Source organism: Chiloscyllium punctatum, chromosome 10, assembly GCF_047496795.1.
Source record: "Chiloscyllium punctatum isolate Juve2018m chromosome 10, sChiPun1.3, whole genome shotgun sequence".
Taxonomy (NCBI): Eukaryota; Metazoa; Chordata; class Chondrichthyes; order Orectolobiformes; family Hemiscylliidae; genus Chiloscyllium; species Chiloscyllium punctatum.
Window position 1 is genome coordinate 8,776,483 of NC_092748.1, and position 19,250 is coordinate 8,795,732.

The window sequence follows — 19,250 nt, forward strand, 5'->3', positions numbered from 1 at the left end:
CTCGAACCTGTCTTGCCATTCAGTCAGATTGTGATTGGGGGTCACAACTCAAACTTACTGATCCACCTTATTGCTCCAAATCACTTCCTGATTGAACATCTGTACATCCCAATCATGAAAGCAACAATTAGCTTCTACAGCCCTTTGGCAGAGGGAATTCCAGATTTCCCCCATTAGCCTGTGCATGAAAGAGCGCTACCTGATCCCTCCTACCTGGCCCAGCTTTTAATATTTGAATTGTTTAGGGATCTGATGTCAGGTTGTCCATTTTCATTGCTTTTTAGAGACTGGTACAACGGAACAGATTGCAAGAGGTCTCTTCAGAGATCAGTGTCTGGAATCACATGTAAGTCAGATCAGTCAAGGATGGCAGCTTCTTTCTCTGAGTGGGATTAGTGAACCAGGATGTGTTTTTAACGACAATCATCATAGTCATCGTTAGACTCTTTCATTCCAGATTTTTATTGAATTCAAATTCCATTATCAGCCATGGCAGGATTTGAACCCAGGTTCCCAGAATATTACCTGGGTCTCTGGAGCACTAGTCAAGCAGCAAAACCATTAGGCTATTTCCCTCATAGCTTACTCTGCCTGCATGCTAACTGTCAGTGTTCCTGGTATGGTCCACCCAAGTCTCGTTGGACATCAACATTTCACAGTTTTAACAAAGTATTCAATGTTTCCATTCTTAGGACCAAAGTGAGTAACCTCACACTTCCCCACATTACACTGCACTGCCATCTTGGGGCCTGCTCACTTAACTTGTCCCCTTTCAGTCTCTAGGTGTCCTCCCCACAGTGTACCTTACAGATTAACCTCCAGGATACTGCAAGCAACCCAGGAGAAACAAAATGGTGGCAACATGAAAATAAATGATGTTTTCTCTATTTTATACATTGGTTCATTAATTATAAAAACAAGGGAACACAGGAGGAAGGCTGTTGTGATTGATTGCCACGGTTTATTCAATTGGGTGATGAGCAATTCATCCACCTTCCAGTTGGTGTAGGAAGGGAGGGCTCTGTGATGATGGACAGGTTCAGGAACCAATGGTGACAGCATGGGCAGTCATGTGATGATACCTATAAATATATCCAAATACAGTCAGCAAACTTACCAGGGGCATGGAGGAGGGATCTCCCAGCACAGTGGTAGTATTCCTACCTCTGGGCCAGCAGGATCAGATTTAAGTCCCACTTGTTCCAGAGGTGTGTACTAATGAGTAGATCAGAAAATAGCTAGCAGGGATATCAGGCAATTCATTGCCAGCTTGGAGGTTTAACTACTCTTACTGATGGGGACAGCTCCATTCATTTGTATAAGAATGGGGCAGACACGAACAAAGAGAATACACAAGAGAAAGAAGCTGATGGATATACCTACAAAGATCAGAGTTGAGATTAAGGGACCACAAGATTCAGCTTTTGGCTCAGAATTGATAATTCAGAATGTATAAAGTTGGGCATTCATGTTTGCAATTTGCACCTCTATTGCAAGGGCATTGGAACAGAACTGAAAGAACAGTCTGATATCAATAGTACGCCAGTTGATGGGAGCATACCGACTCCTTTGTGCTATATTGATCTCTGTACTGAGGAAACAATGTACTTGATTTGGAGATAACAGTGAAGGTTCATTCAATTGGTTCCTGGGATGAGGGAGTTTTTCCTATGATGAGAAGCTGAGTTAATTCGATCTATCTGCCAGAGGAAGTGGTGGAGACTGGTACAATTGCAGCATTTAAAAGGCATCTGGATGGGTATATGAATAGGAAGGGTTTAGAGGGATATGGGCCAAGTGCTGGCAAATGGGACTAGATTGGGTTGGGATATCTGGTCGGCATGGATGTTCTCTAGAGTTTAGAAGAATGAATGATGATTCATTGAAACGTAACAGATTCTGAAGGGGCTTGATACTAAGAAATCACTGACCCCCACATCTCCCTGGCTGGGGAACCTGGGACATAGGGGCACAATACAGAAAAGGGGGCCCATTATTAAGGATTGAGATGAGGAGTAATTACTTCAGAGGCTTGTGAATGTTTGGAAGTGGCTTCCCCTGAGGGTTGGGGTTATCGGTGAATATTGAAGGCTGAGACTGGCAGATTTACGGTCCATCAGGGAACTAGTGATAAGAGTCACAGGCAGGAAAGTGGAGATGGTGGAAAGGTGAGGATATCAAGCGGCGCACAATGGGGCGAACATTTTAGGATTTTATTCAAGGTTTAAGCCGTTGGGGATTTGGGAGCCAATGAAGGTCAGAGTATCGCGGGAAAGTCACCAGCTTCTGGGAAGGATGTGTGGTCTCCGATGGGATTGATGGGAAGGGGTCTGGTAGGCGGGAGATTGGGAGCCTTTGGGGAAGGGACTATGTTTGGTGGGGGGGGTGGGGTTTCAGTGTGAGTGACTGTGGGTGGGGGAGGGTGGACTGTCTGAGCGACTATTGTGGGTGAGAGGGCTGTGTGTGTGTGTGTGTGTGTGTGTGTGTGTGTGTGTGTGTGTGTGTGCATGCGTGTGTGCGTGCGTGTATGTGATTATTGGAGAAGTTTCTGTGAGTGGTTGTGGAGTTAGTTTTGGAAATTACCCAGGAATCGGAGCTGGGGTTATTCCTCCTAATCTTTCCTGGCTCACTATTGCAGGAATACTCTCCCTAGGAGGTGGGGAATTTTTCAGAGGGATCCAGGGTCTGGGTAGATTAGATTAGATTAGATTACTTACAGTGTGGAAACAGGCCCTTCGGCCCAACAAGTCCACACCGCCCCGCCGAAGCGTAACCCACCCATACCCCTACATTTACCCCTTACCTAACACTATGGGCAATTTAGCATGGCTAATTCACCTGACCTGCACATCTTTGTGACTGTAGGAGGAAACCGGAGCACCCGGAGGAAACCCACGCAGACACGGGGAGAACGTGCAAACTCCATACAGTCAGTCGCCTGAGGCGGGAATTGAACCCGGGTCTCTGGCGCTGTGAGGCAGCAGTGCTAACCACTGTGCCACCGGGCCGCCCACGATGGGTACTTGCCCATCGATACTTCCCAGGCAATTCCCAGATAGACAATGCATCGGGAATACCACACGGTCCCAAGGCAGGTCTCTTCGGGTACACGGAATCTCCAGTTGTCAGGGGATACTCCAGCACGTGTGTCAGTACCTGTACATCTGCCTTTCCATTTCCTGCTCGGACACAAACCGAGGTCTTCTCCGGACTTCCCTGCACGTTCCGAGAACCATGTTCTTCTGAATCATTGCTGGACAAGAAGTAAAATAATGCCGCCATTTTAACCCATGCACAAAAATCTTACGAGCAAATACTTCAGCTGCTAAACAGAAAGTGTCAAAGTAAACAATCTCCAAGAAAACACAACCCGCTGTCTCACCCTGCTTTGGGCTCAGTGTATAACTACCTTTTGTTTTTTTTTTTGGCTGGAGGTTTGGTACAATGGTAAGCTTCTAGCTTGCCAGGTTTCCAGTGATTGGTTTACTTTTCAGATTTTGCCAGTTCGGCTGTGGACACTTACACAGGTGAAACGGGACTAGTTTATTCCGTGAGAACAGAGTAGGCACTTTGCTGAGGACCTGGTGACACCAACATGTGTTCTCAGCCACCATATCGAGGCCCTCTGACTGATATCCCCCACCAATTTTCTGCTCACGACCTGATGTCTCTCACTGCCCTTGTATGTCTGAGCCTCTTCCCTTTGTATCAGAAAACATCAAAAGATGGTGGTTCAGTGGACGTTACTCTCGCCTCTAAGTCAGAAGGTTATGGGTTCAGGCCCCAACCCAAAGGCTCGTTCTCAATCCAGGCTGACATGCCTGTGAAAGTTATAGTCAACTTGCCTTTCAATCCTGCCAAGACACACAAGGACCCAGTAAAGTTCCAACTAGTTCCAGTTAGCATCCCGACAGTGTCGATACAGGCCATCGAGTCCACACTGACCCTCCTAAAAGCAGTCTACTCAGACCTACCTGCATCTCCTGCAGTCAATCTGCCTAGCTTGCACATCCTTGGACAGGATTGGTAATTTAGCACAGCCAATTCACCTGACCTGCACATCTTTGGTCTGTGGGAAGAAACCGGAGCACCTGAAGGAAACCCATGGGGAGAGTGTGCAAACTCCAGAAAGAAACATGCCCGAGCCTGGAATTGAACCTGGGTCCTTAGCACTGTGAGGCAGCAGTGTTAACCAATGAGCCACCATGCCACCCAATTTGGGTACTAAAATTCAGCTTGATACTTTAGCACAGCAGTGAGGGAGTGCTGCACTGTCGGAGAAGCAGCCTTTCAGACGACGTAATGAACCAAGGAATCATCTGTCCCCTGAGGAGCATGGAAATGGCAGCATTCAAAGAAGAGCAAACATGTTCCTCCTGCTGTCCTGGTCAATTAATATCAGAAAAGGAGATATGCTGATGGAAGTAGATTTGCTCACGGGACTTTACGGTGCACACATTGCTGTGTTTCCTACATTAGAACAGCACTTTAGGGGCTGTATAGTGTTCTGGGATACTCTGGCCCATGCGAAAGGCACACTTGATTAATGCAAACCCATTCACATTCTTTAAAATAAATACTACGCTTGAATGGGGTGGCATAGTGTCTCAGTGGTTAGTATTGCTGCCTCATAGCACGAAGGACCTGGGTTCAATTCCACCTTCAGACTACTATCTGTGTGGAGTTTACCCATTCTCCCTGTATGGGTTTCCTCCTATAGTCCAAAGATGTGCAGGTTAGGTGTATTAGCCATGGGAAATGCAGAGTTACAGTGATAGGGTATGGGGGTGGGATGGTCTTCAGAGGGTTGGTATGGACTTGATGGGATGAATGGCCTGCTTCCACACTGTAAGGATTCTATGATCTATTCTTAAAAGTCCCTCATTGAGTATGGGAGTTGGGAATGTCATGTTGAGGTTGTGCAGGACGTTGGTGGGGTACTGTATCCAGTTCTGACCGCCCTGCTATAGGAAGGATGCAATTAAATTGGAGAGGGTTCAGAAAACATTTGCCAGGAGTGGATGGCTTCAGCTATAAGGATAGGCTGGGATATTTTTCCCTGGAGCATAAGAGGTTGAGGGGTGACCTTATAGAGGTTTATAAAATCATGAAGGGCACAGATAAGGTGAATAGCAAAGGTCTTTTCCCTAGGGTGGAGGGAGTTCAAAACTAGGGCGTGTACTTTTAAGGTGAGATGAGAAAGATTTAAAAGGGACCTCAGGAGAAACGTTTTCCACACAGAGTAGTTTGTATGTGGGAAGAACTGCCAGAGGAAGTGTTAGATGTGCGTACAGTTACAATGTTTACATTTGGGTAAGTACATGAACAGGAAAGGTTTGGAGGGAAAAGGGGCACATACAGGCAGATGGGACTAGTATAGTTTGGGAAACTTGGTCAGCATGGACGAGTTGGACCGAAGGGCCTGCTTCTGTGCTGTATGACTCTATGACACTTGGTGAACTGGATGTGAGTTCCTCCTCACAGTGAAGTGGCCCTACCTTCAAAGTCCACCACGTAGGGATGATTGTCGACCTGGAATACTGCTTTATCTTTGCTGTCCACCAAGTACAGGTTCTCCAGAACAGTTGATGTGACTGTGGAAACAGCACTTGAACTTCCCTGTCAGATCACAACACCAGAGGTCAGGCCAATGGCCAACTGAAACACAGTGGGCATAGTGCAAATCAGAACAAAAAATGCTGGAGTCAGGCTGTGGAGAGAGAAACAGCCAATATTGCTGCACATTTGAAAGGAAGATTAACATTTATGAGTTGTTCAGCCAGTGGAAGGTGGCAGGAAGAAATTAAGGCTTTGGGAGAGGTTCAGGGAAGATTAAATAACAAAATATTTCCTGGTGCAACAGCAAAGAAAATGGGAACAGATATAATAAAGAAAGGTCACGTCCAAATGAAGTGTGAATTGGTACATTAATAAAAGAACTTGAGTGCAACATAAAGGCAGAAAGAAACAACACAAGACCAAATCAACAGGACTATTGTTGGACTAAGGTGAGGAGAAATTCCTTCACCCGGAGAGTGTAACTCTCTACCACAGAAAATAGTTGAGGCCAAAACATTGAATGTTTTAAAGATGGAGATAGATATAGCACCTAGGATTAAAGAGATCAAACAGTATGGGGGGAGAGCAGGGACAGATTACGGAGCTGGATGATCAGCCGTAATCACACCAAACGGTGGAGCAGGACTGCTCCTGTTTCCTGTATAAGAATGGTTCGTCTGTCAGATCCGAAAAGTTACATCTACAGTGGTTCACGTGCATCGGCATAATCAGGAATGAAAACTGAGAGAGATTTACGAGTTGACAATCCAAATGAGAAACAAAGAACTTGAAAAGTTATTATCTCCAAATTGTTAGCGAACCATGCCCAACTGCCGCAGAAATACACTGATCAGAAAGTTAAAGGTGTGGCTTAAATTGTGAAGCAGGGGTTTCACTTCATGGGCAACTGGGGCTATTACTGAGGAAAGGCAGGAGCTGTTCCTTGGAATGGGTTTTACTTAAACCGGGTTGCGGTCAGTGTCCCGGTGAATTGAATTAGAGTAGCACATCAGACTTTTAACAAAGAAGAGTTGGACGGTGGGAGTAGATAGGAGGAAAGTTAAAGCCAAAGGTCCAAGGTAGAGAGTGGTTTGAGTGAAAATAAGCAGAACTGATCAGGGAGGGGCACTGAGAGTAACAAACAGACTTGGGCATTAGTGACGAGGTTGACATCAGGGGAAAAACGTGGACGAGGTGAAAGTTAGAGGAACTATATCTGAGTGTGAAAAGCATTCACATAAATTAATAGCACATAGACAATAATAGATCACTGAAAGGATATAAAAAGAAGGTAGATAGATCTTTGAAATATCGGGGAGTTGAGGATCATAAATGAGTTGACATGAAAGAGGAGTTGAGTCCTGGCGACGATCAGCCATGGTGTTGGATGGCAGAGCAGGGCTGAGGGACCAAATGGCCCATACCTGCTCCTATTTCTTCTGTGCTTGATAGAATTGCTCACTAAGTGATCAAGGTGTTGAACCTTTTTCCTTTATTTTTCTACTTAATACTAGGAAGGACTGTAATGTTAACTTACAGCATCATTTTTATACTTATACCAAGAACATGGCACGGTGGCTCAGTGGTTAGCACTGCTGCCTCACAGCGCCAGAGACCCGGGTTCAATTCCTGCCTCAGGCGACTGACTGTGTAGAGTTTGCACGTTCTCCCCGTGTCTGCGTGGGTTTCCTCCGGGTGCTCCGGTTTCCTCCCACAGTCCAAAGATGTGCAGGTCAGGTGAATTGGCCATGCTAAATTGCCCGTAGTGTTAGGTAATAGGTAGATGTAGGGGTATGGGTGGGTTGCGCTTCGGCGGGTCGGTGTGGACTTGTTGGGCCGAAGGGCCTGTTTCCACACTGTAAGTAATCTAAAAAAAAATCTAATCTAAATTGCCCATAGTGTTAGGTGTAGGGGAATAGCCTGGGTGGGTGCGCTCTGGAGGGTCGGTGTGAACCTGTTGGGCCGAAGGGCCTGTTTCCACACTGTAAGTAATCTAATCTAAAAACAATTGTAATGCTTTACTTTATGTTACCACCTGTACCTAGGTACCTTTGTCCCTAGGATGGTGCCATGTGTGGCGACATTGTACACTCTTCACTGTACGTCTATTCTAGAGTACACGTGACAATAAAGTAAATCAAATCAAGGTTTGTGAATTAAATATTCGCGGCTTCTTAACTTTAGGAGAGATTAACATAATGGAAAAGGAGGGATGGGTAACTGCGATAATAAAGATTGGAATAAAGACCATACAGAGGAAGGACTTAGCTCAACATCTGAAGAATCAAAGCCACTCAGGTGCAGCCAAGGCACAGCAAGAGGCAAAAAGCATTAGTTGGAGATGGGGGGGAATGGGAGGGGTGGGGGATAGGGGGTGGGGCCAGTGGGGGCGTGGAATAGCTTAAATCTTCATTAGCAAACCAGATCTGTAGGAATAACACAGCAGTTGAGTTCATTCGTACAAGGTAGCTTTCTGGAGCAGTAGTACATCGAGGAACAAACTATGGAACAACCCAAAACTGATCAGTTCTGACGAAGGGTCACCGGACCCAACACGCTAACTCTGGTTTCTCTCCACAGATGCTGCCAGACCTGCTGAGCTTCTCCAGCAATTCCTGTTTCTAATGTGGAGCAAGCTGCTTTAGTATTGTGTGATGAGAAAGGTTGTAAACTTGTACTAAAGGGGCTTCTAGGGAAAATTGACTATTATGTGACAGAATCTGATATCAAGATTGAGAGTGAATCAATAGTGTTTGAAATTAGAGTCTAAGAAAGGAAATTATATTGATCTGTGGGGTGAGTTAGCGTTGATGTTGATTCGGAAACTACACTTGAAGAAATGACAGTTTACAAGCAATGGTGAGTATTTAAAAAAAGAATAATCAATTTGAAATCTTGGCACTAGTGTATGGTCCTTTAGAGCACGAAAAGGGCCTTAATTGTCTAACCATGACTAACAAGAGGGTGAAAACAGTATTGGATCAAAGTTGTATAATCTACCAGGAAGAGGAGTAAACCTGAGGTTGGGGGAGATTTTAGAATAAATCAGGAATAAACAGTGAATTTGACAGTAAATTAACAAAATACAAGGAAAATTATTATATTTTCTATAGATACATAAATAGGCAAGTGAGGTAAGTGAAAATAAATAGGTACTAATCAGAGGCAGATACAGGTGAAGTTACAATGGGAAACAGTAAAATGGCTGACACAAAATCTTGCTTCTTCTTCTTCATGATAAAAGATGCTAAATCAATTCTGCAGTTTACGAGTAACCAATGAGGAACTTAAAGATGTCAGTCTGAGTAAAGCAATAGTACTATAGATTTTTAATAAGACTAAATGACGACAAATTCCCCAGACCTGACCACCAGGGTTTAAAAAAGGGAGCAAATGAGATAGTGGGTGTATTGGTCATGATCCTTGGGAATTTAATAGCTTTTAAAACAGTTCCCTTTAAGCACTGAAAGTAGGATAAGTTGACCCCATTATTTAAGTTAAGGAGTTTCAGAAACCTGGAGACATCAGGCAATGAGAAGATCTATTACTGAGTCAAAAGAGTACTTTAAAAAAAGTCATAAAATGATTCAGCAGAGTCATCTGCTGCTGGGCCGATTTGGTGAGTGCAGAAGCATATTGTGCTGTGGCCAGGAAGGAAATGGCTTTACTCCGTGGCTCAGTGGGGAGCATTTTGCTTTGGAATTGCAAAATTCTGGGTTCAAGTCCTCCTAAGTCCAGGGCTTGAGCACAAAAGTTCAAATCAGACACTCAGTGAGAGGGCACTGCAATGTTGGTGATTCCACCTTCTGAATGATTCGTTAAACTGAGGCCTCCATCTACTTGGACAAATTTAAAAGATCCCGTGCTATATTTCTAAGAATAACAAGGGCGAGATCCCTTGTCAAGATTACTCAGCAGGTCTGGCAGCCTTCACAGACCCTACCTGACCTGGTGAGTAACTTCAGCCTCATCGGTTTGTATTCCAGGTTTCAATATTCTGCTTTTTGAGCTATCCCCGGCTAACCTTCAATCAACATTACAGAAACAGGTTATCTGGGTGTTACAGCAGTGCCTTCTGTGGGAGCTTGCTGTGCACAGATTTGGCTGCCACATTTCCTACCCATTACTGCAGTGACTAAACTTCAAAAGGATATCATTGGATGTCCCAAGCTTGTGAAAGTCAGGTCTTTCTTTTCTCTTTAGAAACAGACAAGTGTTTACTGAGGATCTTACTCGTAAAATGGATCATAGGAAACCAGGATATAGTGTATTTGGATGTTCATAAAGCCTTCAATAAGGTGCCATCACCAACAAGGCTAATATCTCTTGCCAACCCATTGATGGGCTGTGAGTAGATGGTAGCCCATCTCCTTGAATCACTACAGACCGTAATAATTAAGAAGGGCTTTAACTTTGACTGAGTGGCAATGAAGGCATGGTCATATTTGTTCAAGTTGGGATCGTGTGTGAAAGTGTCTCAATGTCTTTTTTTGAATTGTAAAGCTCATAGGTTTGAAAACAGCCTTGGTGAGTTGCAGCAGTGCACTGTGTAGTGCTGCTATTGTGCACTAGTGGTGGAGAGAGGGGATAGTTCTGAAGGCAGAAGGAGTGCTGATAAATCGGGCTGCTTTTCCCAGGTGCCAGGCTAGAGAAGCTGCACCCATCCAGGCAAGTAGAGAGTCACATAATCTCCATATTACCAACACGAAACAGAAACCCTGGTGAAGGCACAACAAAGATTCACATGGATAATACAAGAACAGAAAAGTTACAATTATTGGCAAAAACTGAACAGGCTAGAGTTTTTTTAAATCTGTAAGCAACAGGCTGAGAGGTGACCTGAGAGAGTTCTTTAGGACTATGAAGGGATTTGATAGGGTAAAGAGAGATGAAATGTTCTCACACACTAGGAGAGTTCAATATTAGAGGAGAGAGCTCTAGGATCATTAACAAATCCAATTCAATATTGAAGTCATTTGGCAGAGAACATTAACATAGACTAGTCTGGACCAGACGGGACAAATGAGCTGTTTCTTTCGATATGGTCTATGTAATTCAATACAGGAAACCAGGAGCTCACCTGTTGGCCGTATTCAATCCATTCTGCGGCCTTAGCCTGCCAGTACCAAAGCCATTCAGTGGTTAAGGTGTAGTGCTGAGGTTTGGTGACGGACGAGACGGTGGACAGACGCCTCACCTTGTTCAAGTTGCTGGTCATGGTCATGAAATTAATGGCTGGGGGCCCAGCTCTGCCTCAGAAAATAAACAGACAACTCAGTTGTAATTTAAAGAATAAAGTCAATTCTGATCGGACGTTATACTTCTGGGTATTACTGTGTATCAGCACCACAAAACAAACATTCCAGAAAGTTAACAACCAGACAACACCAGGTTATAGTCCAACAGGTTTATTTGGAAGCACTAGCTTTCGGAGCGCTGCTCCTTCATCAGTATAAGATCGTATACAGTACTTCACAACCACCTGATGAAGGAGCAGTGCTCCGAAAGTTAGTGCTTCCAATTAAACCTGTTGGACTCTAACCTGGTGTTGGGTGATTTTTAACTTTGTCCACCCCAGTCCGACACCAGCATCTCCAAATCATTACAGAAAGCCTCACGCTGGGATGGAAATCAGCCACAGCCTAAATATTAAGCTACTCATGAGTAGCCCCAGTGCATGGATGCAGCTAAAGCCGAGGATGACTGAAAGCTAACACCTCGTAGTGTGACACCCCATGCTCCATGTGTTCAATCCTCCGAAGGAAGTGAGAGTGTAGATGGAAAGCAGTCACAGAACATCAAGGCCCCTTTAATGCAAACAGCAATGATATCAGCCATGACGATATTAAATGACATGAGTCGAAGTAATCAGCTGTCTAGTTGGCTCCTTATTGATTTGTCTGTTTTAGATAGCATTGTTGGATCACTGACATTGAGTAGTTGGCAAGAGGATGAGGAAACCACGAGGGATTTGGACTCAGTTATCCTTCTACTAAAAGGCATGCAACTCCATTAAACTGGGACTGACCATGTTTTCAGACTGGTTAACAAGACAGAATTGAGAAAAGGACAAATACAGAGGAAACAATTTGCACTGCTTAGCCTTTGTAAGGTTAGAACCCAGAGGGAGTAACTTGGTTTACACAGCAGGATGTTGTCATCTGGACAGCTTGGGTCTGAAGTGTGCGGGAAAGCAAATTCAATCAGGACCTTTGTAAGGGAATTGTCTAAATACAGAGGAACCTCGATTATCCAAATATTGATTTTCCGAATGTCGGATTATCCAAAGGAGGTTTCAAGGTCCCGTAAAGATGTTACATCAAAGAGGTAAGTGTAATTGATTTACTTGTACTGAAGAACATGTGAAAATCCTGGCAAAAACAAACACAAGCAGCTCAAGCAGCAGCGACGGGATTTTTTTAGGTTAGGGTTGTTACACAGCCCTTTGCAGTGTTTTACAGGGTATTCCCATCACTTTACCAGGCTGTTCACGAAAAAAAAATGGACGAAAACTAAACGCACGTGTAAGGTTGTGTTTCTGTCTTTCTATCGTGAGGTTGAGTTCCCGGAAACTGACAAATGCTCTTGTGATTGTCGAAGCTGATTGGCATTTCATACACAGTACAGTATTTATGTGATGGTAAGGGTTTAATCTTTCTCAGGTTAACCTGTAATTTGCAGAATTTAAAGATCAGTTTGTTTAAATATTGGATTCATTAAAGTTATAGATTTAAACAAATTCTCTGGTCAAGCACAGCATTAGATCAGTATGACTTTCCTTATTTAAGGCCAAATCAATTATCTGAATAATCAATTATCCAAACGAAATAGTGCCCGCTCATCTCATTCGGATAATCGAGGTTCCTCTGTACTGCAATACCACAGGGAATGAGCAGGGAGAGCAACTCATTGGATGACTCTTTCAAGGAGCCAACACGTGAACAATAAGCCGAAAGACCTCCCTCAGATACAAATAAAATGATTTTCAATTGAAACTAATTATTACATCATTTTCCTCACAAAGCAAGTCGAGTTTGGGTGAGCACGTTGATAAACACAGGCAGCCCTGGGGAGGGGGTTCCTTGTAATGTTTGACTGCACTTCAAGATAATAGAATGTGTGTCTCTCTACTTGTGTATGTTTATGTGAGGATGTGTGTGAGAGTGCACGTGTGGCTGACCCCATGCACACATATAAGAGAGAGCATGGGAGTGAGAGAATGGGTGCATGTGTCACTGTTTGTATTTTGTGTCTATGTTTGTACATCTGAGAATGTACGAGTGTGTTTTTTTTCTTTATTCATTCACGGGATGTGGTGTCACTGGCAATGCCGCATTTATTGTGCATTCCCAATTGCCCAGAGGGCAGTTAGAGGTCAACCACATTGTTATGGGTCTGGAGTCACATGTAGACTAGACCAGGTCAGGATGGCAATTTCTTTCCTTAAAGGGCATGAGTGAACCAGATGGGTTTTTCCGACAATTGGCAATGGATTCATGGTCATGATTAGATTCTTAATTCCAGATATACTATTGAATTCAAATTCTACTATCTGCTGTGGTGGGATGCAAACCCAGGTCCCCAGAGCATTACCTGGATCAACAGTCCAGTGTTAACACCATAATTGTGGGTGTGTGTGTGTGTGTGTGTGTGTGTGTGTGTGTGTGTGTGTGTGTGTGTGTGTGTGTGTGTGTGTGTGTGTGTGTGTGTGTGTGTTTGTTCGTGCGCAAGAGGGAACATGAGCATGCATATAAGAATGTGTGCGTATGAGAATGTGTGAGTGTGTGAGAATGTGTGTGAGAGAACATAAAAGTGTGTGTTTCTGTTTATGTGTGTGAGAGTGAATGTGAGAGTGCATACGAGAATGTGTCAGCGTATGTGTGTGTCTATGAGAACGTGAGCGTGTCTGTCTATGAGTGTGTGTCTGTGATTAAGGTAATTGAAATGGTAGTGACATAACATCTTCGAAATGAAGCAGCATTGACTTTAGTGACTGGGAGGAGCTTAGGGAAACATTCAAAATGGGGACATGTTGCCCATCAAAGCTGTGCTGCACATGGAGTCCCAACATCTTAGTGATGGGGCAGAAAAGTGGCAGAAGAGGAAAGAAAAGGAAGCAAATCCTGTTCTGCATATCCCACTACCAAGTGGGACATCCTCCTCAAAGTACCCAAAGACTTTCAGGTCGAGAATTAACTTGAATTTCAGGCTGATTAGCCTCAAATTCAAGGGATTGCCGACAATGACGGCCATTGTATCAGCTACAGACTTAAAGACACATTCCGGAACATTCAGCAGAAATACATTCATTTGAGAAGGAAAACTTCTTGGAGAAGAATGTGGCTAATTAAGAAAGTTAAAAATTGAAAGAAAATTGAAAACAATGTGTCTCACTCAGCAAAGATTAGTTAGAAGGGTGAATAAAAAATGGAAAAATAATAGTATAAAAACAGCTAAGAGTGAAAAAAAGAATAATAAAGGAGGGAGACATTAACGGTACAAGAGAAAGCCAGTGAAAAACATAAAATCAGATGGTAAAGGTTTCTACACTCTATCATTGGTATTTAAAAAGAAGATTAAGTAAATTGAACTTTAAACTTTGAGAGTTTATCTGGTGAATTAATAATGGGAAATAAGCAGATGACAGATGAATTAATTTGTTTTGCATCTATTTTCGCTGTAGATGACACACATACACACTCACATGCATACGGTTGGGAGGTAATCACCTAGTGATATGATGGTATTAACACTGTTCTGTTGATCCAGGTAATGCTCTGGGGACTTGGGTTTGAATCCCACCACAGCAGATAGTAGAATTTGAATTCAATAGTATATCTGGAATTAAGAATCCAATCATGATAATATCCCAGAAATAAATGTAAATCAGAAAGAAGAAAGGCAAGGAGGAACTTCAAACAATTACAGCCACCAAGAGGAGGATACTGAAAAAAAGACTATGTGAACTGAAAGCTGACAGGTTCAGAGGTCCTGATGGACTGTATCCAAGAATCCTCAAGAAATTGAAGCAGCTGGCATTGACATTCATTTTCTAAAACTCCCCAGATTCCAGAAAGTTCTCATTGGTTTGAGAAATAGTCAATCTTATTTCCTCTATTCAAGAATGAAGGAGACAGAAAGCAGGAAACTGCAGGCCAGTTAGTTTAATATCTGCCAGAGAAATACTGGAGCCTATCATCAAGAAGGTCATTCAGGGAAAATCTGAATGCAATCAGGCAGAGACAACATGGGGTTGTGAAAGTTGTCACCTCTTTGTCTCATATGTTGAAATTCTTTGAGGATTTAGCAAACAGTGTGGATAAAGAGAAACCTGTCAGTGTGATGTACTTAGATTTCCAGAATGCATTTGACTAAGGTGTCACATCGACTACACAAAGGTGACTACACAAAGTAAGAGTTCATTGTTTAGAGTACAATGCATTATTAAGGACAGAAGATTGATTAGCTGACAGGAAACAGAGAGCAGTTGTGAACGGGTCATTTTCAGGTTGGCAAAACATATCGAGAAAAGTGCAGAAAAGCCTTAACTATTTACAATTTATAGTACATCAAATAACCTGGATGTTGCTAAATTTGCTGATGTCAAAGATAGTTAGGAGAGCAAGTTGTTGAAAAAGACTTAAAGAGTCTGTAATAGGATATAGATGAAATCATAGAATCCCTATAGTGTGGAAACAGGCCATTTGGCCCAACAGGTCCACACTGACCCTCCGAAGAGTATCCCACCCTCACCCAATCCCCTACCCTATTACCCTACATTGCCCCTGACTAATGCATCCCTGAACACTATGGGCAATTTAACACAGCTAATTCACCTACACTACACATCTCTGGTCAATGGGAAGAAACCAGAGCACCCGGGGGAAACTGGTGCAAACTTGGGGAGAATGTGCAAACTCCACACGGACAGTTGCATGAGACTGGAATCGAACCCAGATCCCTGGAGCTGTGAGACAGCAGGGCTAACCACTGAGCCGAATGGGCAAAACAATTGGCAGCTGAAGTGTAATGTGAGCAGGTGTGAACTTGTCAGGAAGAGTGGAAAAGGAGCAGGTTATTTACATGGAGTGGGATTGCAAAACTTGGAGATTCAGACAGATCCGGATACAAAAACATAAGCATGCAGCTATTGCATGGGCCGCGATACCAGCTTGTGTTTATGCTTCTGTCACCCCCTTTTCCTGGAGCAGGTTTGAGGACCTAGGTGGTGCAGGAAAACCAGAAGTGCATCTGAACAGAATGCTGTTGATTGCACAACAGTGATCAGGGAGAAGATACAATGCACACAGTTTGTAAGACCATTGGGAAGCGTGTGGATATAGGTCTTCAGCTGGCAAGATCTGAAAATGCTTTGCCTTTTCCCACCCAAGTACTTAATCAGCTACAGACTGGGGTGGAGCAGAATGCAGCCTCCAACATTAAGCTTTTCAGAACTATCATCTTAGCCAAGAGCAAGTGAATGATTGGAAAGACCAATGGGAATGTTGCTGTTTATTGCAAATGGAATGGAATATAAAAAATTGGTAAGTTTTGCTGTGGGTGTATAGAACACTGGTGAGACCACGTCTAGAGTACTGTGTTCAGTATTGGCTTCCTCATTTAAGAAAGGACATAATTATATTTGAAGCTGTTCAGAGAAGGTTAACTTGACTGATTTGTGGGATGAAGGGGTCATCTTATCAGGAAAGGTTGGACAGGCCGTACTTGTATTCACTAAAGTTAAAAAAATGCGAGGTGATCTTATTGAAACATACAAGATCCTGAAGAGATTTGACCAAGTGGATGTTGCAAGGATGCTTGCCCTCATGGAAGAGACTAAAACTAGGAATTACAGTTTAAAAGTAATGTTTGAAATATCCCACAGGATATTTTATTTTCTCTCTCTAGGGTTTGAGAGTCTGTGGAAGTCTCTTCCCCAGACAATAGGAGAGACAAACTCATTGAATATCTTTAAGGTAGATGGGCTCTTGACTAACCAGGAACATAAAGGGGCAGGCAGGATCAAGCAGGTTATTGAAAGGCAGAGTAGGTTTAAGGGATTAATGACCATCTCTTCTCAGTGTGTGTGTTGGTCTGACTGCTGACATCATGAGAGTAAGCAGTAGGATTGACACATACAGAAGTTGTGACAATTTAGCAGTTAATACTAAGGTGACAAATGAAGGATTAGGCCACTTAGTACAATAGCATGCATAACACCAATATCATATCAAACATGCTGCCTTCAGTAAACAAACTGTAAGGTAAGCCTTTGGTTGCCTTGGTGATAGCAAAGAGACAAGCACCTCCCCACCTAGCAACAACCTGGTGTTTGAACTCTGAAACAAGGAATGCAATAGAAGTTCAGAATTCTCCCTTTGGTGACTTCCTGGATGGAACTCTGATTCTCCTGGAGCACAATTGGGAACCATTCCACACACTGGCTGTGTCTTGCATTGAGTTCTAAACATCCACATCACCATTTCCACTGCTTTGGGCTGTTGGGAATCTTATTAGATTCAAGGAAGAACACTCTTCCCCCTTGTCAGCTGTGGCTCTGCGGCCACACTTCCACCTCAGGACCAGCTCACACAAGCAGGTCAATGAACTAGGAACAGCAGTAGTCCCCTTCCCCATTCAATAAGATCCTTCACCTGATGAATCAGCATCACTCCGAAAGCTTGTGGCTTTAAATAAACCTGTTGGACTAAAGCCGTGTAACCTCTGTCCGCCCCAGTCCCACACTGGCATCTCCATATCAGTAAGATCATGAGTGACCTCATGATGCCACATTCCTGCCTACCCCGATAATCTTTCACACTCTTGTTTATCAAAACTCTTATCAATCTTTGCCTTTAAAATATTCAAGGACGTTGCTTTCAACACAATTTCAGGAGCAGCATTCCAAAGACACATAACCTTCTACGAGGAAAAGAACCCCCCCACCCCCCACCCCCCACCCCACCCCCCCCCCACCCCCATCATTGGATAAAAGCAAATTACTGCAGATGCTGGAATCTGAAACCAAAAAAGAGAAAATGCTGGAAAATCTCAGCAAGTCTGGCAGCATCTGTCAGGAGAGAAAAGAGCTGACGTTTCGAGTCTAACTGACCCTTTGTAAAAGTTTTGTCTGGCTTTGACAAAGGGTCAGTTAGACTCGAAACGTCAGCTCTTTTCTCTCCTTACAGATGCTGCCAGACCTGCTGAGATTTTCCAGCATTTTCTCTTTTTTGGTTCCCCCCATCATTGTCTCAAATGGGGAGCCCTTATTCGTAGACAATGATCTCTTGTTCTAGATTCTCCCCCAACATGAAACATCCTTTCCACATCCACCATTTAAATACCTCTCAGAAACTTAAGTGTGTCTTCTTCTTCTAAGCTCCAGAGATATACACCAGCCTGTTTAACCTTTCCACATGAGACAAATACTGCCCATTCCAGGGATTAGTCCACTCAATCCTCTTTGAGCTGTTTCCATTGGAAGAACGTCCTTCCTGACTAAAGTGACAGTACTCTACACAGTACATTGGATAGCAATACAGAAAACAGCAGCATAAGTAGGCCATTCAGCCCTTCGAGTCTACTCTGCCGTTCAATATAATGATGGCTGATCATCCAACCCAGTAATCTGTTCTTGCTTTGTCCCCATACCCTTTGATCCTTTTAGTCCTAAGAATTATATTTAACTTCTTTATGAAAATATTCGATATTACAGCCTCAACCGAAGTCCGTGGCAGAGAACTCCCCCACTCTCTGGATGAAGAAACTTCTTCTCATCCCAGTCTTACCTCGTATCCGTAAACTGACAGTCCTGGTTACTGGGATCATCTTCCTGCATTTACCCTGCACAGTCTTGTTAGAATTTTATTCTCATTCTTTTAAACTCCAGTGAATATGGTCCTAACTGATCCAAGTCTCTCCACTTACATCAGTCCTGTCATCCCAGGAATCAGTCCAGTAAACTTACATTGCACTCTCTCCATTGCCAGAACAAATGTCCTCAGATAAAGAGACCAAAGCTACACACACACTGCTCCAGGTGTGAACGCACAATTGCAGCAAGACATCCCTGTTCCTGTACTTGAATCCTCTCGTTATGAAAGGCCAACATACCATTTGCTTTCTTCACAGCCTCTTGCACCTGCATGTTTACTTTTCAAGGACACCCAGGTCTCGTTGCATGTCCCTATTTCCCAATCTACCACCATTCAGATTATAATCCTCTTTATTGTCTTTGCTATCAAATTGGACAAACTTACATTTAACCACATTATGCTATACCTACCATTTGCCCACTCACTCAATCCGTCCAAACATGAAGCATCTCTGCATCCTCCTTGCACCAGACCTTCTTGCCAACTGCAATCTTGGAGACATTGCATGTAGTTCCCTCATCTAAATCATTAATCTATGTTGTGAATAGCTGGGGTCCAAGCACTGCTCCCTGTGGTACCCCCCACTATTCATTGGGTGACACTCAGAAAATGACCCGCCTTCTCTGCCAATTGGTTCTCCATCTTGTGGGCGGCACGGCGGCACAGTGGTTAGCACTGCGGCCTCACAGCGCCAGAGACCCGGGTTCAATTCCCGCCTCAGGCGACTGACTGTGTGGAGTTTGCACATTCTCCCCGTGTCTGCGTGGGTTTCCTCCGGGTGCTCCAGTTTCCTCCCACAGTCCAAAGATGTGCAGG

General features: G+C 43.6%; 1 protein-coding gene across 1 annotated transcript in view; it reads right to left on the reverse strand.

Moving 5' to 3' along the window:
- The window catches only part of LOC140481872 (protein mono-ADP-ribosyltransferase PARP12-like), a 42,049-nt gene that overhangs the window by 7,264 nt on the left and 15,535 nt on the right, over positions 1-19,250 (reverse strand). Inside the window, exons 6-8 of the mRNA XM_072578462.1 lie at positions 10,640-10,808; positions 5,499-5,619; positions 3,157-3,253 (exon numbers count right to left, since the gene is read on the reverse strand). Of these exons, the coding sequence (XP_072434563.1) occupies positions 3,157-3,253; positions 5,499-5,619; positions 10,640-10,808 (387 nt within the window). The remainder of the gene's footprint in view (positions 1-3,156; positions 3,254-5,498; positions 5,620-10,639; positions 10,809-19,250) is intronic.